Source organism: Bubalus kerabau, chromosome 3 (genome assembly GCF_029407905.1).
Source record: "Bubalus kerabau isolate K-KA32 ecotype Philippines breed swamp buffalo chromosome 3, PCC_UOA_SB_1v2, whole genome shotgun sequence".
In the NCBI taxonomy this organism is placed as follows: domain Eukaryota; kingdom Metazoa; phylum Chordata; class Mammalia; order Artiodactyla; family Bovidae; genus Bubalus; species Bubalus kerabau.
Genome location: NC_073626.1, coordinates 169,712,590 through 169,735,587, shown reverse-complemented (window position 1 = coordinate 169,735,587; position 22,998 = coordinate 169,712,590). Strand labels below are relative to the sequence as shown.

At 46.0% G+C, this 22,998-nt stretch overlaps 1 protein-coding gene across 7 annotated transcripts in view; it reads right to left on the bottom strand.

Annotated features, from left to right (window-relative positions):
- AGFG1 (ArfGAP with FG repeats 1) overlaps window positions 1-5,692 on the bottom strand; it is a 77,658-nt gene extending 71,966 nt beyond the window's left edge. The window contains exon 1 of one of the 7 annotated variants that reach the window (XM_055573657.1): window positions 5,265-5,692. In XM_055573657.1, the coding sequence (XP_055429632.1) occupies window positions 5,265-5,431 (167 nt within the window). In that variant the 5' untranslated portion in view covers window positions 5,432-5,692. The remainder of the gene's footprint in view (window positions 1-5,264) is intronic. The other 6 variants (XM_055573651.1, XM_055573655.1, XM_055573653.1 and 3 more) reach the window with 6 other exon arrangements.
- Window positions 5,693-22,998: the final 17,306 nt, after the last annotated feature.

The window sequence follows — 22,998 nt, the reverse complement described above, 5'->3', positions numbered from 1 at the left end:
GTGATGCCATCCAGCCCATCTCATCCTCTGTCATCCCCTTCTCCTCTTGCCCCCAATCCCTCCCAGCATCAGGGTCTTTTCTGATGAGTCAACTCTTCGCATGAGGTGGCCAAAGTACTGGAGTTTCAGCTTTAGCATCATTCCTTCCAAAGAAATCCCAGGGCTGATCTCCTTCAGAATGGACTGGTTGGATCTCCTTGCAGTCCAAGGGACTCTCAAGAGTCTTCTCCAACACCACGGTTCAAAAGCATCAATTCTTCAGTGCTCAGCCTTCTTCACAGTCCAACTCTCACATCCATACATGACCACAGGAAAAACCAGTCAGTCAGTTTTCATTCCAATCCCAAAGAAAGGCAATGCCAAAGAATGCTCAAACTACCGCACAATTGCACTCATCTCACACGCTAGTAAAGTAATGCTTAAAATTCTCCAAGCCAGGCTTCAGCAATATGTGAACCGTGAACTTCCTGATGTTGAACTTCCTGGTTTTAGAAAAGGCAGAGGAACCAGAGATCAAATTGCCAACATCCGCTGGATCATGGAAAAAGCAAGAGAGTTCCAGAAAAGCATCTATTTCTGCTTTATTGACTACGCCAAAGCCTTTGACTGTGTGGATCACAATAAACTGTGGAAAATTCTGAAAGAGATGGGAATACCAGACCACCTGATCTGCCTCTTGAGACATTTGTATGCAGGTCAGGAAGCAACAGTTAGAACTGGACATGGAACAACAGACTGGTTCCAAATAGGAAAAGGAGTACGTCAAGGCTGTATACTGTCACCCTGTCTATTTAACTTATAATAGCAGATACCATTTATTATGTATCAGCATTTTCTAGGCACATCAAGGTTTCTGAAAGGCAGCTAACATGCCTCAATTCATGTATGTATATTCCCTGCTTAGCTCCATGCTCAAAAATAATATATGCTCAATTAATATTCAATGAAGTGCACCATTTAATCCTTTGAACAAACTTAAGGTATATCTTATCATCCTCTTCTCACAAACAAAGAAGCTGAGGGGATGGATCCAGGCCAACCCACACATAGTGGTCTTGCTCAATACTTTGCCTTTGCTTAATACTTTGCCCTAAGTCACAAAGCTGGGCTTTCCTAATAGCTCAGTTGGTAAAGAATCCACCTGCAATGCAGGAGACCCCAGTTCAATTCTTGGGTCAGAAAGACCTGCTGGAGAAGGGATAGGCTACCCACTCCAGTATTCTTGGGCTTCCCTTGTGGCTCAGCTGGTAAAGAATCCACCTGCAATGCAGGACACCTGGGTTCAATCCCTGGGTTGGGAAGATCCCCTGGAGAAGGGAAAGGCTACCCACTCCAGTATTCTGACCTGGAGAACTGCATGGACTGTATAGTCACTCCATGGGGTCACAGAGTTGGACACAACTAAGCAACTTTCACTTTCAAGTCACAAAGCTAGTGGTAGAGTCAAAATCTGACTTCATAATTCATACTTTCAATTACAGCATGTCATCTAAATATCAAAGACATAATTATCATTAAACTCAATAGCTATTATTCTTGAAGTATTTTCCTATATTATTGCTTTTCAAAGAAAAAATCCTCAGGAATTATTGTTCTTCCAGAATTTCTGAGTAGATGTTTCATCTGGGATCCAGTCTTTCCTCCACAAGGATCCCACATTTCTGATTTGGGAATTCTATTTGGGATCTTTGTTATTCCAATAATATCATCGTACAACGTATCCAATGAGGGTACTGGTTCTATGCAATCATATGACCTAACCTAATCCAGAATGAATTGTAGAATTTCTGGAAGAGTTGTAACAGTAATATAAATTAAGGCAGCTGGGAGCAGCCATCTTTGAATGAGGGAAATCTAGGCAACATCATTAAATCAGAGCATAAAGTCTCATTTTAAGACAAACAATACATTTCCTTCATATTCTTAAACCAACTTCAGTCACACTGATTTAAATCTAAAGAATCCAAACTGATAAATTTTTTTATAAAGGTGCTTCTCATTTTATCATCTTTCATATATTGTTCCCTACTCATGGAATGTCCTGTCCCCTTCGTTAATAATGCTTCTCACCTACTGGGCAGCTATTATTAATATATATCCCAGGAGTCATGTGAGATGTCAGACATACAATATCTCTAATATTGAAAACTAACCTACATCCAAAATGCATAAGGTAAACCTCATCCTTGCCTTTCAAATGTGAGAAAATTCACACTCATAGAGGCTGAATGACATTCTCAATACTACATAGCTAATAAGTGGAGCCAGGATTCAAAACCAAGTTTATCCAGTTCATAAGCATTAGTATTTGTTCTTTCACTATATGAAGCCACTGCCATGTGGCCCTTATCTTTAAAGGTCTTCACTCAGCCATTAAGTCTTCTGTGAAGCTTTCCCTATTCATTTACGTATTTTGTGGATAGCTCATTCAAAGAAATGAAATTACAATATATTGTAACTGTTTCCATACTGAGAATGTAAGCACCTGAAATACAGTGGGATCCCAACAGGACCAGTGCCTCCCATAGTACACGAAACAGGCCAAGCAATAAATATTTGCAGACTTACAACTAAATAGATACAGAGTCCTATCTGTTACACATTAAATTCCATTAAAGTGAACAACTGGCATGTATAATGAGATAGCCTCTCATATATAATGTTTCTGAAATGCAAACACTCTAGGAAGAAACTTGTAAATAATTCTTCATATTACACATTTGCGGCAATAAATTCATACTTATAAACAGATACACAGAAAAGTCAGAAATCCAGAAGAGTAAATATATACATTGTTGTTGTTCAGTCCCTAAGTCATATCTGACTCTGTGATCCTGTGGACTGCAGCACACCAGGCTTCCCTGTCCTTCACTCTCTCCTAGAGTTTACTCAAACCCATGTCCATTGAGTCGATGACGCCATCCAACCTCACATTCTCTGTTGCCTTCTCCTGCGGCCCTCAATCTTTCCCAGCATCGGGGTCTTTTCCAATGAGTCGGCTCTTCGCATCAGGTGGCCAAAGTTATTAGGGCTTCAGCAACAGTCCTTCCAATGAATATTCAGGGTTGATATCCTTTAGGATGGACTAGTTTGATCTCCCTGCTGTCCAAGGGGTTCTCAAGAGTCTTCTCCAGCACCACAATTTGAAAGCATCAAGTCTTCATCAATGCTTCATAAAGCATCAATTCTTTATGGTCCAACTCTCATATGCCTATATGACTACTGGGAAAACCATAGCTTTGACTATACGGACCTTGGTCTGCAAAGAGATGTCTCTGCTTTTTTATACGCCGTCTAGGTTTGTCAGAGCTTTTCTTCCAAGGAGCAAGCATCTTTTAATTTTATGGCTGCAGTCACTGTCCGCAGTGATTTTGGAGTCCAAGAAAATAAAATCTGCCACTGTTTCCTGTTTTTCCCCATTTATTTGCCATGAAGTGATGAGACTGGACATTTTTTCAAATAAAATACTTTAAATGTATTAAAGGACCTTGTGTTAAGTAAAAACACAGCCTACTTACTATGCAAAAAGTCAAGTACTACCCTCAAAACAAACTGGACTATAGCCTTCGTTGTTTTAAAACCAAAGTTGCCCACAAAGTTTTTATTTGTAAACGTAAAGAATGAACCAGACTATCTCCTAAACACTACCCAGATCTAGGATTCTGTTGTAATTCAACAACATCACTAATTATCAACTTCTCAGAGTGCTTTCTTGATCCTACAATCTAAAAGTGACTTCTCAGAGGTCTCTCCTCCTATCTTACTATTTCAGTGCACTCTTGCCCCTGACATTTTTCTCATTTGATTACTTACTATGTTACCATCTCCCCAACAAGAATGTAAGCACCAAGAGAACAAAAGACCTTGCTCTATTCATCAGCACTCCCAAGGCTTTAGAGAGAACCTAGTAGGCACTCAATAAATATGTTAAAGAAATAATCATCATGGGAGACTAATGATGCATCTTTACCCAACTTAGGAAGATGAAAAATTGTACATAACTGGGCATGCCTTACATTTTCCAAAAAAAAAAAAAAATCAAGTTTTCTCATATATTATATACATTTTGCCTCAAGATTAATCTTACAAAGTTTCTGGAGGGGAAGGGGGAAACCAAATAATTGATTTCAAAGAATGGAACAAGAGAAAGAATTTAAGTAGATGTTTGATACAACAAAGGTTTTAAGACCATTTAGTAATCACCTCTTCGTTGGTAACTTACTACAAGATAATTTAGTGTATAAAAACAACTTAGTTCCAAAATCAACTGTAAACTCTCAAAAAAAAAAAACCCTTCAATCTCAGCAACAAACATCTTAATAGAAAAAAACAGCTTAATGAAGAAAAGAGGAACAAATGCAAACCATTCCAGTAATTCAAGACGGCAGTCTCCCTTTTCCTGAAACAATACTGTCTTTCCATCTCTTCTCGTTTCTGTGTACACGCCAGGACACTTGGGTATTGACGGAGAAATCTTACAGATAACACCACCACCATATGGACAATGACACAGCTCCTAGTCAGTCCCTTACTTCCATTTAAAACTTTACCCCAACTCTTCAAGACTCTCTTTGGGTCATAAAGCTGAAGTCCCACAATCTCACGCCTGCTTTCTCTGCCTCCCTCTCCCGCAATTAAACGGGGACCCCCTCCCCTCCCCTCAACTTTTCCCTTGGGATTCCCATCTCTGCCATCAAAACATTTTAACCCCGCTACTATTTCTAAGTGCTGGTTTTCTCAGTGTCCTAGGAACTCTGGATCCGAGAGAAAAAAAAAACAAACAAACATGCTAAGCGCCCCTGCTCTCCCTCCACCCCAGCCTTACCCACCACCCCTCTACCGGGGGCCCAGCAGGTGCCTCGCTAGGGACCGCCGCGCCCCGGCCGAGAGGCGGGGTACACAAAGGACCCGCGAGGCCCTCCCAGCCTCCTCCCGTCCTCCCACTGCAGCTCCATCGGGTCTGCGCTCCCGGGCTAGCGGAGGCCCGAGGGAGGCGGGCAGGCGCCGGCTCCGCGGGGACCAGAGATGCTCACCCCCGGCACCCTCTCCCGACCCCGACCCCGCCCACGCCCCAGCCACCAAGGCTACCCACCCCCGCGCCGGGCCTGGAGCCTCGCCCGGCGAAAACCAAAAACGTATCCCCGGCCTCGCGGGCCCAGCGCATCCCGGCCCATGGCCCCGAGCCGCGTGAGGCCCCCCGCGCGGCCAACCGCTCCCCGCGCCAGAGGAAGGGCCGGCCTCCCGCCCGGCCGCCCCGCACTCACAGACTGCCGGAGCAGGAGGTACAGACGAAGGAGCCGACCGTCATGTTCACGTAGGTGGGGCCGCGCTGGTCGCAGTCGAAGCACTTTCGGTTGTGCGGGAGGCCGGTCATGTCCCGCAGCATCTTCAAGTGCTTCTCCTCCTGCTTCCGCTTCGCGCTGGCCGCCATGGCCGCGGCGCCGAGCGAGGAGGCCGGCAGGGCCGGGAGCCGGGCGGCGCTGCGCCGGGGACCCCGCGGTCCCACCGGCCGCCCTGGCCGCGGCCGCCGCCCTCCGTCAGCGCGCGCCGCCCGCGCCGGACCCGGGCAGCTGCGGCTCGACTCGACCGGGCTGAGCGCGAGGCGGACACGCTGCGGAGCGCGGGCTGACGGGCCACGCTAACCGGCCCGACGGTCGTGGGACAACCGCCGCCGCCGCCTTCCCGACTTCTCCTGAGGGGAAAACACGAGGAAGCGGGGACGGCAAGAAGGGGCCCGCCCCGGGCGGCCGGAGGCCAAGTGTCGGCTCGCGCCCTCTGCTGGCCGGGAGGAGTTACTGCGGCCGCACTTGCAGGCAAAGCGCATTAGTTGGGTTGCCTTCCTCCCCCTGCCTGAAGGGGTTCAAGAGCTGCCCAATGCTTTGGGGATAATTCAGAGTTCATCACCCTGTATCCTAAACAGCTCTCCATCCGTCTAGCCCAGGCTGCCTCTCTCACTTCATCCTAATCTACTCAGCCACACGGGATTTCCATTTGGATCCCGAACACAGTAAGCTCCCTCTTTGAGTCAGGAACACTTGCCGGGGCTGTACACTCTATAGCAGGGTTTCTCCGCTATGCCTCTGTTGGCATTTTGGACTAGATGATTTCTTGGTGTGGAGGCTGCCCTGTGCCTTATAGGATATTGAACATCATCTCTGGCCTTCATCCACTAGATGCCAGAATGACCTCCCCACCCCATGCCGTGTTGCTGTGGCAACCGAAAATTCCCTGAGGTTGCTAAATGTGGAGTCATGGTAGAGGGAGGTGAAATCCACCTGGCTGAGAACCACTGCTACACGTGGGAGGCTGTTATCCATGCGCCCACTGCAGGCAACTTCTGTAAGCCCAATCAACCTACTTAATATTGCAGTTCGGAGGATCTGCAACATTTCCACGTGAAAATTTCCACGTTCAGGAAAATCACCCTCAGTGAAATGGCTGTGCTGTGTTTTCTTCATGGTTCTAGCTATTGAAAATCCTGTTCGTGCTACTCTAGAAAAGATTAAGGGAGAGCAAGCCCTGCTCACTCCCTTAATCTTATCAGAGACCCCCACCTTTGACCCACTGTTATAAAGTAAATAAAATCCTACTCCTTTAGTGTTTACTGTGTTTTCCCTGGAATCTCCCTTTAGGCCCCAAACGACCTGGACCCCAGTGTTTTCTTCTCTGCTCCACCCCCTGCCCCTCCCAGAGCTGCAGGCTGGGTGCTCAGTATTTATGGAACGAGTGCATTATGTATCTCACTTAATCTTCATAAGATCCCTTAAGGGTAAGCCTTATGGTTCTTATAATCGGGAAGCCAACACTCTAGAAGATTAAATAAATTCACCCTTAGATAGACATGGGTTGGCCCAGACAGTCAGACTGCAGAACTCAAATCTCTTAATCACTCCAGGAATCCACAGCCAGCAGGATGTTAAAAATCATTCTTGCCCCTCGTTTCCCCAAGGATTATCCAGGGAGACCCAGAGAGTCCAGAGTCCCTCAGCCAGTGAATAGGAAAGTAAGATTAGAATCCAGATTTCCTATTGCCAAGGCTAGCCTCCAGATCTCCAGTGAAAGTGACTGGACAAGTCGACCAAATGAGACTTCATATTACTAGTAATAATAATGTGTTTAATAGTAAAAGAAAAGGATTGGCAGATTTTGGATTGGCCAATGAATTTTTAACTTAGGCTCCCCTCGTGACTCAGACAGTGAAGAATCCACCTGCGGTGCAGGAGCCCCAGGTTCGATCCATGGGTTGGGAAGCTCCCCTGGAGATGGGAATGGTTACCCACTCGAGTATTCTTGCCTGGAGAATTCCATGGACAGAGGAGCCTGGTGGACTACAGTCCATGGGCTCGAAAAAAGCAGGACACAACTGAGGGAGTAACACTTTTACAATGCCATTAGCAAATGTAAAAAATTAATAATTCCTTAAAATCCTCATATATCCCATCAGAGGTCAAAGTTCCAATTATCAATGTTTAAAAAAATTTTTTTACTGTTTATTCGAATCCCCACCTCACAATTGAGTAATGTGTCTCATATTGTAAAATCTCTTTTAGTCTATGGTTACCCCTCCATCTCCTTTTTTTTTTTTTAATTTTATGTTATTTTATTGGCTGCACCATGCAGAATCCTACTTTCCTGACCTTTGATTGGACCCTTGACCCCTGCAGTGAAGGCTTAGAGTCTTAACCACTGGACCACAAAGAAGTCCCCACTATCTCCTTTTTTCCTTTCAATTAATGGTCATGTCATTTACCATTGTCTAGGTCATTTAACATTTTTCTCTATCCTCTGTTTCCTAAGAAATGCATTCTTGGGTCTAATTCACTTGTATCCAGTTCAATTTTTTTTTTTAATTTTGGCTAAATTTTATCTTTGTGTTCTTCCATCAGGAGGTACATAATGGGCGGGGGAGGAGGAGAGGAATATCTTTCTGTCTTTTTATGACATTGATAGCCCTTGATGATTAGTGTCTAGATTTATTAATCCATTACAGTTTACAAAATGGTAACAGTCTAACTCTGTTGTTCCTTCTTCACGTATCAGCTGAAAGAAAATGTTTTTTATAAAGAAAAACTTGCTCTTAGCCACTGTTTAGCACAGTTCATGTCAGAAAGGCAGGGTGACTATTTGATTCCTTCTGTTTATTCACAAACTTTCAAAATAATATATTGGTTTCCTAACACCTTGCAATAGTGAGCAATGTTTTTTTCCGTGTCATTACAAACCCAAGAATTTTTAAATGTATTTGATATATTTCACATCCTCCTTGGAGCTCACATTGTCTCTTCATGAGTGAGGGGGAGCCTTAGAAAGTTGACTTCTGAGTCTTTTTGACAAGACCGTTGACTTAACATCAGCTGGAACGCCAAGGCAACTGGATCCTTGGCTGTTTAGGAGAGGAGAGTACTGAAATGTCCAGTCCTGGACTGACCAAGACAGAAGGCTTCACAACCCCCCTGTGACCAAGTGTGACACCCAGCCATCTCTTACTCATCACTAACAAATGCATTCAACCCACAGCCAGTGGCTTCCTTGTTTCTATATTTGTAATGCTCACTTGTTTGTATGTTTTCTGATTGTTCATCTCTCCATGGTCTAGCATCTAATAAATGCCAAAATCAGAAGGCGTGACTGCAGCCCCTTGTACAAACAGTTTAATAAGCGGTTGTTGTGTTGTTGTTGTTGTTTCAAGAATCAGGAGTCGGTATTTCCAGACTGTCATTCTAAAGCAAGGTGAAGTTCAGGTGACGTCCAAAGTGTTTTCTCCAAATGAAGCTGTAAGTCTGTATGACCTGCTGAATTTTAGCTTTTTTAATCTCCCATATAATATCTAAGTAGGTTTCTACTCTCTCAGATCCCAAGGAGAATTTGTGGTGTGTCAGGCAAGGCTATTTATGTACTTGTCTTGACTATCACAACAAAAGGAGGTATTTTTGTCCCTATCTCATATATGAGGAAGCTGAGGCTGTGAAGTGCCAGCATACCCAAGGCCAGAAATGAAGCATGAAGCTGAATTCAAACCCAGATCCAGATGCAAGGTGCCAGCTTCTACTTCTAGTAGCTGAATACTTATCCTGCTTATTGGATTTGCACAGAAGTTACCTTCAGAAAAGTTAGCTCTGCAGCCAGTGATCTTTCCCAATGCAAAAATGATTCTGGCATTCTCAATCTCCTCTCCCTGCCTTTCAGAGACTTCCCATTGCTAGGAAGATAAAGACCCTAAGAAACCCAGAAGCCCTGTGGTCCAACCCGAGTTCCTTCGCCCAACACACAGTGAGGCCAAACAAACTGAAAAGTCAGAGTTTGGAGCAGAGAAAGTTTCATTCCAGGGCTTCCCCGGTGGCTCAGCGGTTAAGAATCCGCCTGCAGTAAAAGAGATGCAAGAGATGTGGGTTCGATCCCTGGGTCAGGAAGATCCCCTGGAGGCGGGCATGGCAACCCACTCCAGTATTCTTACCTGGTGAATCCTCATGGACTGAGGAGCCTGGCGGGCCATAGTCGCAAAGAGTTAAACACAACTGAAGCAACTGAGCACACACAAGCGCAAGGTTTATTGCAAGGGCCACACAAGTGCATAAGGGTCACAAAGAGCTGGACGCAACTGAAGCCACTTAGCACGTACGCATGCACCTCTCCTTTAGAGCATTTGCTACTGCAGTGACTTTATGTTTTTCAGACCGGGTAGCCCCACTACCCCCCAACCCTCCCCACTACACAAGGGGCTTCATCAGGGCCAGGTCTGTGTTTGCTCACCGCTGTTTCGGCGGCCCTTAGCATGGGGCACAGCCCTTTGAAGGGGCTCAATAAATACTGGTCGAAAAAATGCAATCAAAGAATAAAGCTTCCCTCTGGGTTCCGCCTTCTATTTATTGTTGTCTCTGCTGCTTTGGCTCCCAGAATGACTACAGTTCTGTCGAAGCTGTGAAAGGTTTGTTAAGGAACTTGCAAATTCTGAAATCAAACCTCCAAGGATATGAATCTAAAAACCTGACTTGCTTAGAGGCTCCTGCCTGTGCTTATCACCAGGGGTGACTCAGAGAAAATGTCCTGAACAAACCCTGGTGTTTGGAGAGGCCCCATGGAGCCAGCGACCAGGCTGCCAACTCATCCTTGGCCACCCCACCCTCCGGGCCTGTAGGCGGGGCCCGGAGAGGAGGCCCATCCGTGTCTTCTTGGGAGCAAAGCAGGACAAACAGTAGCAAATGTAACAGCCGTGGTTTGATCGCTGGAAGTACTTGAATGAGAAGAGGAGAGTCCCCCCACTTTTATGTGAAGGACTCAAATTTAGGCTATTGACAGGGGCCTCTCTGGCAGTCCGGTGGTTAAGAGTCCGCCTTCCAACGCGGGAGACGCGAGTCCAATCCCTAGTTAGGGAACTAGGATGCCACGCTCCATGGGGCAACAAAGCCAGCGTACTTCAACTGGTGAGCCTGAATGTTTAGAGCCTGTGTTCTGCCACAAGAGAATATTGACAGCATCCATCACTGAGTTGCCCGCAGTGTCAACGAGATCCGCTGACAGAATAGAAAGAAGATGTTGCCAGAGACACGCACGGCCTGTGTGCATCTTTGCCACCTACAGCACTCTCTGAATTCCTACTTTTAAGAAGTCCTGGATTTAGCCTGTGAATAACACAGTTGGCTCGTTTGCTTGTATATTAAAAGGGCTAATCTGTTGAGTGTAAGTATTTAAAAATACGCAGCAGTGGCCCTGTTTTGACATCTGTTTTCATATACTGGAAACCTTGAAAAATTTGAAATGGCCATGACCCCCCTCTGAAATGAATCTCCTTCTCTCTCCAAGCCCCCAGACCCTTGACTGCCCCCTGCCCAGCCCCAAACCCTGAAGCACAGAGCCTCTCAGAAACTCTCCCAATCCTCCCTCAAGGCACCCCCATGTAGGCTAGTGAGTTGGGGTTATCGGGGACCCCACTTCTCATGCTTGGGGTCTTCAGATCTTCCTTCTGCTCAGGACCCCTTGATGCCTGGAGCTGATTTTGCTTATGGAGAGGAGTTAACCTGATAAGTTAGGAGCCTTTCCAAGGTAGGAAACTGGAGCTGTGGGTTTTCTCTTTTTATTAACATTCTTCCTTCCCCAGAGCGTGACTTTTTCCAGTTTGTGACCAGGGAGCCAATACTAACCTTTATGGCCCATTTAAGTAATGGCAGAGGCAAGTCACATGGGCCCATTAACTCCCCCAGGCCCCCAAAGGTCTCACAGAATGAACAATCTTGGGGCCTGGATGTGAAGCACTGTGGAATAATACTCAGCTTGGTTTTTTGTGGGGTTTTTTTTCCCCTTTTCTTCTTTTGCTAGCTCTTTCCCTTAGCTGTGGTTTGATTATTTTTAACATTGCTTCCTGACTCGCTTTTTAATTTGCAAGAAACAGTGAGATAGAAAGGGAAGAGGGAAAGAACCTACAGAGAACAAGCAGTTGGTGTGTACTTCCTGGAAACATCAGCGTGGTTTCTGGGTGCACTCTGCACAAGAGCGCCAGGAAACCACACACCTGAAGGGCCGATGCTGTGGGGCGAACAGGCACTTGGTCACCTGGCCTCCTGCTCCCCGCAGACCTGCCCCCAAGCAGTCCCCACTACCGTCAAAGCTGTACTTCTCTACCTGGATTCGTCTTACTGTGGCGTTTGTGAGTTTTGTCTTGAGGCACCCAGCTGAATGGTGTCTGCTCGGAGAGCAGGGACCAGCTCCTAAACGTGGTGTCCCTAGCTTGCCAGACCACAGAAGGACCGTGCTGGTCCATTGACTGATCTAACCTCAGGTCATGCTGGAAGCCCAGAACAATTGCAACTAGATTCTAATCATCCATTTGTCAGAAAGGCACTTTCTGGCTGTTAGAGGGAAACCAGAAGTGGCTTTCAGCCTGCATTCATCCATCTGTTCATTCATTCAGTGAGTATTTTTTGAGCACCTACTGTGTGCCAGGCACTGTGCTGGATGCTGGGGACTCAGCAATAAATAAGGCAGAGTCTCTACTCTCCTGGAACATGTGTTCCCATGTGACAGAGACCAGACTGTATCCATGATAATGGAAATGGACCAGGTGATGCTAAGTGTTCTAATTCAAAATGAAGCAAGGTAAAGGAATATAGTGTGAAGAGGATGCTGCTGGATGTTTGGGCAGGCCCGGAGGTCCATGAGGCAGGGAAAGCTCTAGGACGTGCACCTGTCAGAAATCACAGGACAAATATCATATGACACTGCTTATAGGTGGAATCCAAAAATACGGCACAAATGAACGTATTTACAACAGAAATAGAGTCACAGATGTAGAAAACAAACCTGTGGTTACCAAGGGGGAAAGGGAAGGGAATAAATTGGGAGATTGGGATGATATATCCACACTACTATATATAAAACAGATAACTAATAAGGACCTACTATTTAGCACAGGAAACTCTGCTCAATATTTTGTGATGATTTAATGGGAAAAGAATCTATAAAAGAGTATATGTGTATGTATAACTGATTCACTCTGCTACACAGTAGCAGCTAACACATTGTAAAGCAACTATACGCCAATAAAAATTAATTAAAAAAATCACAGGTCAAACGGCCTGGTATAGAGACCCTGTGACCAAGCAGCCCCCCTCCCTTTGTCAGTTTTTACTGGAATCAGGGCCCCTGGGCTGCCTAAAGAGAACGTGAGTCATCGTCTTTGGAAGCCAAGGGACAGAGGAAAGGGCCCCGCGTCTACAGCAGGGAGAGCGTCCCGGGTAAGAAACGTTCCATTCACGTCGTCAATGGAACGTTGTTCTTGCCCGATGCTGAAAAGAGAAAGGGGACCTTCCCTTCTGGTTCGGGGGGAAGAATGGGGCTCCTGTGGGGAGAGAAACCTGCTCTGGTTTCAGAAAAGAAACCCCAGCATGGCTTGTAGGGCTGCCCAAAAGGATTATGGACCCTACCAGCAGCTATCTGTTTGGATGGGCTCAGATGCAGATATTGCACACGTGGGTCTCCGAAAACACTCACCTCCCCCCACCTTTTCTTTTTTTTCACCAAATGCCTGCAGAACAGGTGATGGTTCAACATGGGGTGAACTGAGTACAAAGAAGCTCTCTTGAGCCCAGCTAACTGACGTGGCCATCACAACTCAGCCCCTGAAAAGTGAAGCGATCACACAGAATTCCACTGTTGATGCCCAGGAATGATGACAAATGTTTTCTGAGACTAAGCACAAGGCGCTAGGCAAAGCATGCTCTGTGGAGTAACTCCATGAATTCTCACACCAGCCTTCAGCAGTAGGCTACAGACATAAAGACATACAGACATGTCCATTTTATAGATGAAGAAACTAAGGCTCCCGAGTTGAGGACCATGCCAAGGTCCTACAACTGGGAAGTGATGGAGCTGAGATTTAAAGATCAGTGGTAGGGTGACTTCAGAGCCCATGATTTAATGCCTACAGTCAGCACTGTGCTATCTGTTAAGTGCTCTTGTCAGTCAAACCCAGCCCTACACAAGAGCAGGTAGAGACAGGAATATGTGCTTCCTTGGTCTTGATCTGGCCTTCAGGGGTACAAACACCCTGGAACACAACCGGGCTGGTATAGCCCAAGGATGTCACACCACCCCCAGAGCATCAGGCTGTGTGCTTGGACCTGTTTTCACTCAAGTTATTCAGATGAGGGAAATTACCTGGAAAGTTACAGACACCAAACTTCCCCCGGTGAAAATGTCCCCAATATTCATTCAGGTAGTTGATGCAGTACAGATTTGTCCTTACAGAATGTGCAGAGAGTCACAGAGCAGAGTCCACTTCAGAAGTAGGGGAACCCCTGGAGCAGGTTTACAGGAACAAGCCTGTAGCCATTTTTACCATAAAGATAACCTGCTGCTTTATTAACAGTCACCCTTCCAGCCCTGGGGCCAGCAATGATTCAGAAGGTCATAGCATTTGGCGAAGGTGAGGCTCAAATGAGAAAAAAGACTAAGTAGGGCACCTGACATTTTAATGTAAGTATTCCACTCATTCTTCTCGTTATTTTAAAGATGCCTGCTAATTCCAGTTTTCTTTGCTCAGTGTGTGTTGCTTGTAATGTACAAGTCAACTGCAACTGCGGTTTAGCTGCAATTTGCTAGAAGCCACTGTAATTGAACCCCCTTGGGTACGTGGCTACTTTGACCATTGCAACGCTGCACTCTGATTGGTTGAAATCACTTGTGGTCTGTGTGGTCTGCAAGGCAGTCGGTGATGCTCATGAACATCTGTATATCACTCAGTCTTGCACTTTTCTGGTGGTTCAGACAATAAAGAATCCACCTGCAATGCAGGAGACCTGGGTTTGAATCCTGGGTTGGGAAGATCCCCTGGACAAGGGAATGGCCAGAATTCTTGCCTGGAGAATTCCATTGATAGAGGAGCCTGACAGGCTATAGTCCATGGGGTCACAAGGAACAACTAACACTTTCATGCTAGCCTTTATTTGTTCTATCTGACAACGTCCAGTTCAATGGATTCTGCAGATGAAGTGCTCCAAAAACATCTAACCATGGAAACAACATGCTCATTTATTATTGTTGTTGTATTTGGAGGGGGGAGGGGAGGATGTGGGTCTCTTTGTGTTTAGGAAGTGGTGATAGGCTGCTTTAGTCAGACCTCTGTCTCCTATGTCTGTCTGCTCATAGACAGACAGTACAACAGGGTAGCTGTGAGCACAGCTACTGAGTCACACCGTCTGGATTCCAATCCTGGGTCTCCCCTGGGAGCTTACATAAGGAACTTAAGTCTTCCATGCTTCAGTTTTCTTTTTTCTTTTCTGTAAGATGGAAATGATAGTATCACCTACTTCCTAAAGTTGCTATGAAGATTAGGTGATTCAGTATACAAAAAGCACTTCATCCCTTATTTTTTAAAGAAGAGGTCCCACATTTTCATTTTTCACTGGACCCCAAAAATTAATGCAACCTGTCCTCCCCGCAGCCCACCTCAGGAAAACTAAATTGAGTGCTTGCAGCTACATGATATATGTTCTGAACTCCTTGTACAAGGAGAAAAGTTTTAATTTGCTACATACTAAAAAAGGAGAAAGAGTGGATTCGTAGCTAAATTTAAGCATTCAAATTTAAATGCTCCCCTCAGAGCATGCTGGGGTCCTGCAGTGGTCAGCTGACCCACATGCTCAAGGTCAGCAGCATGGCCAATGTGTGTCCTGGAGGACAGCACTTAAAGGAAAATAAGGAACTCATCCCATTGTTTATGGTACCTACCATTTGCCCCCCAGGGCTTCCCTTGTGGCTCAGTCCGTTAAGTATTTCCTGCAATGCAAGAGACCCAAGTTCAATCCCTGGGTGAGGAAAATCCCCTGGAGCAGGAAATGGCAAGCACTCCTGTATTCTTGCCTGGAGAATCTCATGGACAGAGGTGTCTGGTGGGCTACAGTCCATGGGGTCTCAGAGTTGGATACCACTGAGCAACTAACATTTTTACTATCACCGTCTGCCCCTGTTTCTCCAAATTTGTTAACTTAATCTGGGGTGGTTAATCTTATGTTTATTTCCAAAACTAATGAAAGGGATCCTTCTAAAACAGAACAATAAACTGACAAAGCACTTAAGATAGTGTCTGGCAAATAATGAGCACTCCACAAGTGTTAGCTATTATTAGTATATTTCTCTGTCTTCCCATCAACCACCTCCACTACAATCCAGCCGGGATAAGGGAGTAAATGCATGTGTGTGTGTGTGTGTGTGTGTGTGTGGCTTCTGACAACACCCTTTGTTGTTGTTTCCTTTTGTTTTTCAATATGCTAAATAAAACACGGATACAGACTCATTTTTTTAAAAAGAACTTCAGACAGTGCTAGCGTCATGGGTTGAATAATGTCCCCCATTCACCCAGGACCACAAGGGTGTGATCTTATTTAGAATTAGGGTCTTTGAAGATGTGATCAGTTAGTAAAGAAGACATGGGATCACCTTGGGAAGAAGGCTATGTGACGAGAGAGGCGGAGGACAGAGCAATGCAAGCCAAGGAAGACCCAGGACCCCCAGGAAACTGGAAGAAGCAGGAAGGATCCTTCCCCAGAGACTTTGGAGGGAGCACCGCCTTATGACACTGCCATTGTGGACTTTTAGCCTCCAGAACTGTGAGAGAATAAATTCCTGGTGTTTTCAACCTTCCAGCTTGTGGACATCTGTCATATCAGCTGTAGGAAATGAATCCAGCCGGTAAATACCACGTTACCCTAAGGCACACACTCCCCCATCCCCCCATCCATGTCCCTTCTCCCGCCAGAGTGTCATTTTATTACCTTTCCAGGCCTTTTCCCATGAGTCTGGCATATTTCATCTAGTTGACAACAGCATATGGTGAAGGTGGCTAAACTGTCCGCACTGCATTCTGCAGCCTAGATTGGAGCCGGGCAGCTGGACCACCTTCAGGATGAGGAGAGCTGAGTTGCCTCTCCCAGGGAACCCTCTCCTGTGTCTCCCATGAGCACTGCCTCTGAATGACAACCATTGAAAGACAAAAGAATCCTCTGGAACAACGCCTCCTTTTTCATTTTTTTAGCACTGCCCCCGCCACCACCACGCAGCATGTGGGATCTTAGTTCCCCGACCGGGTATCAAACCCAGGTCCCCTGCAAAGGAACTGCAGAGTCTTAACCACTGGACCGCTAGGGAAGTCCCAGTGTCTCCTTTTTCATAATTCTCATGCCCTCAAGGGTCATTTTAACAACCCTACTTCCTCTTTCTTATGCAGGTTACACTTTTGTCTACTTGAGTCATCTTCCACAGATGTGACTAAAATGGTTCTATTTAATATTAATATGGGTCCATGCTCTGTAAGAACTGGCAGTTGCCATTTGAAGAGTGCTTGTGGGCCTCATCTTCCAGCTGTGAGCATATATATATAGTTATCAGTTACATGAAAAGGGATCCTCACAGACAAAAATTTCAAGTGGAAAGAATTTTAGAAAGCTCCTTACTTCTTAAGGGTTTGGGGGTTACAGCCCCCTTTTGAGGACCTGATAAAGATGCCAGTCCCCTTCCCTGAACTGTGTCCCAAGCATATCAACAAGAATCTCAGGCCGGTCCTTGTGCCCAGGTTAAAGTCCCCCTCATTTCACAGAGGAGAAAAATCAGACTCTGAAACATAAAGCAAAAAATGTCTCAGAAGGAGTTGGTGGCAGACCCAGGACAAGAATCTAGATTCCCTGTGACCCACCGCCTCCCTGAGACTCTCTCAGGAGACCCCTGTGTCAACAGGTGGGGAACCAAGCTGGTGAACAGCACATTGTGGGAAAGAAGCCCCAGATCGCAGGAGCCAATGGTTGGAGGCAGGGGAGCGAGTCCAAGGTCTCCACGCAGATTGTGGCCAGGACACTGCAGTAGGTTCCTCGGACATGGCACTTCTCCAGTTTCCAACAAGGCCAAGACAAAAGAACTTTACATTAAAGCAGCAAAGCTTTAGATAACACAAGGGAATTTTATTCTAAGTAACTGTCTTTGCATTTCTAAAAGAAGTTTATATATTGTCCTCTGCAAGCCTCTTCAAAAATAGAATAGCATCTCATCTATCTAAGATGATTTGAATGTAGACAGTTATGGAGGCAAGAGGCTGGTCAGGAACATTAAATATGTTGTCTGGGCACACACCATTCCTGCCTCCTTAGCCCCCAGCAGACATCATTTGCCCTCATTGTACTATTTCTAAACTGATACCAGGTGTAGCCCTAGAGTCCTTCACAGCTCAGTTCCTCCCAGCTGGCAATGAGGTCTGCAACCTATATGCCATCCTCTGGTTAAATGACCTTCCAATGTTGTTCCTAGTCTCTTGTGATGATGGAATATTCACTGGAAGGACTGATGCTGAAGCTGAAATTCTAATACTATGGCCACCTGATGCAAAGAACTGACTTATTGGAAAAGACCCTGATGCTGGGAAAGATTGAAAGCAGGAGGAGAAGGGGATGACAGAGGATGAGACGGTTGGATGGCATCATTGACTCAATGGACATGAGTTTGAGTAAACTCCGGAAGTTGGTGATGGACAGGGAAGCCTGGCATGCTGCAGTCCATGTGTGCTGCAATCGCACATGACTTAGTCAAACACGACTAAGCAACTGAACTGACCTGAACTGTGATGACGGATTTCCCTGTCGTGCCGTTTAAACTTTCTGCTGGCTTTACTTGGCTCAGCAGAGGCCTAGGGATCTCTTATTTCTAGGGCAGGAGTCTCCCGTAGGATTTTTTTCCTAATAGCTGTTCTCCTACATTCTCAGTCCTGTGAAATGATTGAGAGCCCTAAGAATCCTTGCTTATGTTTACATAGGGCTCCCCAGTTGACTCAGTGGTTAAAGAACCTGCCTGCCAACATAGGAAATGCAAGAGATGTGGATTTGATCCCTGGGTTGGGAGGATCCCCCGGAGGAGGAAATGGCAACCCACTCCAGTGCTCTTGTTTGGAGAATCCCTTGGACAGAGGAGCCCGGCAGGCTACAGTCCATGGTGTCATAAAAGGGTCAGACACAACTGAGCTCACATGCGTGCTTGTTAACATAGTCAGTTCTTTAAAACTATTATTGCCACAGGGCTTGTGTCTTGATTTCAAAACCCTCTTTTGTATCAGTGATCAATCTCTCTCTCTCCCTTTCTCTCCACAACATCCCTAATGCTAGATTTTGGAGAAGAAACAAGTAGACTGACACAAATCTAAGCTGCGTCAGGAAGTTCAAAGACAATGAATGAGAAGGTGAGGTGCAGTGTGGGGTTTTACGCCTCGTCACTGTAAATATCCAATAGGAGCTCTGTATCTATGACATCAATTAGATGCATTGCGAGTAGAGCCCAATGTGGGGCCCCGTTCTTGCCTTTGCTCTTTGCTTGCATCACCAAGCAGTCCAGAACTACTTTTGGAACGTTCCAACCTTGTATCTGCCTCAGTGCCCCTTGACTTGATGACTCGTCTTCTGTGATACAGCGGTGCTGTCCCGGAAGGGAACAACCAAGTTAGCTTATGTCTCATGCTTCTCGCAAGTGGAAGAAGCCATGTGCTAGGCATGTTGCCGCCTGTGATGGGAGGGTGGGGAAGCTCTCTCTGCAAGAGAGGGACTGAGCAGGAGGTCCTGGTGTGTTTGTCTTTGGTTTTCTATTTTTGAGTCTGATGTAAACTCAGAGGGTTTTTAATATTTTCTGATGTCACTTTAAGAAATCCTTTGGTCTCCCTGCTTCCACACCTACCTCGCTCTCTGCTGTCCATTCTCCACCAGATACTAGGAGGTCCTTTTAAACAGGAAGTTGCACCCAACATATTGCTACTCCAGGTCCTGTAATGCCTGCCCCCACCTTCGTCCTCCCTTTCTACAAGGCTCTGCCTCTTTCTCTCTCTGCCCAGCCATTCTCACCTCTCGCCTCCTTGGGTAGACGCCAGGCTCCTGCCTGGGGCCTTTACTCTAGCTGCTGCCTCTGTTTTTAAAGCAGATAACTGGCTAACTCACCCACCTCTCTCCATCTCACTTTCTCAACAGGGCCTATCTGGATGACCCTATTTAACATGGCAACCTGCCTCCCACACATACACACGCCAATCCTCCATCTCCTTAAACTTGCTCTCCTTTTCATTTATGTATTTTACTCTTTCCTGAGTGCTTATGATCTTCCTAGATACGGTATTGTTCTCAACAAACTCACATGTTTGTTGTCGATTATCTCACTGTCTCCCATGAGGATGTAAGCTCCAGGACGCTAATTATCCTTTTCACTAATGTACTGGAGGCGTCTTCAGTTGTGCTAGGCAGTTGGGTGTTCAGTTAACAGTCGATAAATAAATGGTTGAATGAATAAATAAGTACATGAGTGAATAAAATCTTTGTTCTGGGATGACTGCTGATCGGTAGCAAATATTTAGAAACCACCTCTAATAGTTTCTAACGGAAGCAGGAAAATGGGATGGGGGAATCAACATTGTAGAAAAGGGTGAACACAAATGATCGATAGCATTTATTTTTCCACTTAATATATACTCACTAGGGGTGTTGACCTATTTTTATAGAAGCAAAACTGACACAACTTCCAGCAGGTATTTTTGACAGTAATTTTATTTTATTTTACAAAGGAAAGGTGCAGCAGCTCTCTGGGTCTTTCTGGCAAAATACAAATGGTAGCCTGGACTCAGAGAAGGTGATGGCACTCCACTCCAGTACTCTTGCCTGGAAAATCCCATGGACGGAGGAGCCTGGTAGGCTGCAGTCCATGGGGTCACGAAGAGCGACTTCACTTTCACTTTTCACTTTCATGCATTGCAGAAGGAAATGGCAACCCACTCCAGTGTTCTTGCCTGGAGAATCCCAGGGGCGGGGGAAGCCTGGTGGGCTGCCGTCTATGGAGTTGCACAGGGTCAGACACGACTGAAGGGACGTAGCAGCAGCAGCAGCAGCAGCCTGGACTGCTCTAGCAGCACTTCAGATTGTCCTTCATTAGAGACAGCAGACATGCATGGGCAGGGAAGTTACTTAAAAAGCATAAATATTTTGCCAAAAGAAAGATGCTTTTGTGGTTGAGTGATGGAATAATTTATGCTAGCTACCTTACAGCATCTCTAATTTTGCATGCAAAGGTGAGCTCATGTGATTAGTTAGTCAAAGTCGCTCAGTTGTGTCCAGCTCTTTGCAACTCCATGGGCTATACAATGCATGGAATTCTCCAGGCCAGAATACTGGAGTGGAAGGAAATGGCAATCCACTCCAGTATTCTTGCCCGGAGAATCTCAGGGACGGGGGAGCCTGGTGGGCTGCCATCTATGGGGTCGCACAGAGTCAGACACGACTGAAGCGACTTAGCAGCAGCAGCAGCCTTTCCCTTCTCCAGGAGATCTTCCCAACCCAGGGAATATCGAACCCAGGATCAAACCCAAGTCTCCCCCATTGCAGGCAGATTCTTTACCAGCTGAGCCATAAGGGAAGCCCAAGAATACTGGAGTGGGTAGCCTATCCCTTCTCCAGCAGATCTTCCTGACCCAGGAATCAAATAGGGGTCTCCTGCATTGCAGGTGGATTCTTTACCAGCTGAGCTATCAGGGAAGCCCCTAATGTTACTGACAGAAAGTAAGTGAAAGCTGCTCATGTGAGTAGGAGCCAAAAAGCCTTAGTAAGACATGCTCTCGGACAGTTAATGAAAAGGCAGACCCAAGGGTAACACCAAGGCAGTGTAATACATCATCATCGAATAACCATCATACCATCCAATTAACTTTTGCAGAGGAAGCAACCTTGAATCTAAATGCTAACAATACAGGGCTGTAAAAGATACAGAATGATTCTATTGAAAACAAAGTTGACCCTGGAGGCCTCATGAAATTATGTCCATAAAATTCTGCTTTTGAGAGAGGAGATGCAAAATAAGATAACAAAGGAAATGTACATTGAGTCTGTCTGCTTCAGAAGGAAAATGTGCATTCTTATGGCAATTTGGGTTTCAAAGATTGAAGGGTGTTTATTGTTTCCTTCAATGTACTTTGTGGAAGTGCTTTTCACAATCTAAATGTCGATGTGATTAATTAAACATGCACACAATGACATTCTACTGTGTGAGCTTAGAAAAATTGCAAGGCTAACCTTTTTAAAAAGTACGCCTAATTGCTAAGACCTGATGGGGGGTGACACCAAATGAAAGACTTTCAGATGAATCTCTGGTTGAAGTCAAAGGTCACCAGCATTTTGTGGCCTGAGAAGGGGTTAAACTTGGTTTCTTTTTTTCTTTTGTTAATCATTTTGTTTATTCACTCTGCTGGGTCTTGGGTGCTGTGAGGGCTTTTCTCTAGTTGTGGCAAGTGAGGGCTACTCTTCATTGCAGTGTTAGGGCTTTTCATGGTGGTTGTTCCTCTTGGGGTGTAAGGGTTCTAGGGCTCAGTAGTTGCTGTTCCCAGGCTCTAGAGTACAGACTCAAGGGTTGTGGCCTGCGGGCTTGCTTGTTCCACGACACGTGGGATCTTCCCAGACCAGGGATTGAACCCCTGTCTCCTGCATTGGCAGGCAGATTGTTTACCACTGAGCCACCAGGGGAGCCCTAACCTTGGTTTCTTAGACAAGGTATCTTCCTAAGCAAACAATGTGGAAAACTTGGCTTCTGTGGACTGATGTCAAATTAAATCTCAGAAACAGAGTTCTGGGTGAAGAAGAAAATAATAGCTTTATTGCTTTGCCAGGCAAAGGGGGATGAAGCGGGATCATGCCCTGAAAACCTGTGTGTCCCAGCCTGGGAGGATATAGCAGAGTTCGAGGGCAGAGTTGCTGATAAAGATCGGGGTGTGTGCAGGGCCTGCACTCCTTTAATCAGGAAGTGTCCTAATGAGCTTCTCAAGGTTATTGAACTATGACATTCTCTCTGGAACATCTTCCATTCGGTGGGGGTTTTATTAAGAGCTCTGAAGAAGAGCTTGAACATACTATTATGTGTATCCCTTGAGGTGGAACCAGGACCCTGCCCCAAGGCTGCACTATTGTTTCTTGACTGCTCCTCCCTTGTCTCTGCATCCCTTCCCTTCCCTGATTGCAACTGTTGAAAGGCTTCCATGCCCAGGAGCCCCACAAGGGTTCTGCTTGGTTTCAAACCCAGGCCATGGATTTCAGTATGGCCTCAGTTCAGTTCAGTTCTGTCACTCAGTCGTGTCCGACTCTTTGCGATCCCATGGACTGCAGCACGGCAGGTCTCCCTGTCCATCACCAACTCCCGGAGTTTACTCAAACTCACGTCTATTGAGTTGGTGATACCGTTCAACCATCTCATCCTCTGTCGTCCCCTTCTCTTCCCGCCTTCAATCTTTCCCAGATTTGCAAAATCTGGAACCCTCCTTCTTACTGCCTTCACAATCAATAGACATCAGCTGGGCTCAGTGCCAGGCTGTTCTCTGTGACCTCTCTGTGTCCACTGGGGCAACCTTGTCCCTCTTGCCCTTTCATCCCTAAACTTTTTCACCACGCAAGGTTTCTCTCTGACTGTGCCTCTTCTCTTTACATGGCTTCTTCTCGGGAAAGGAGGACCCTA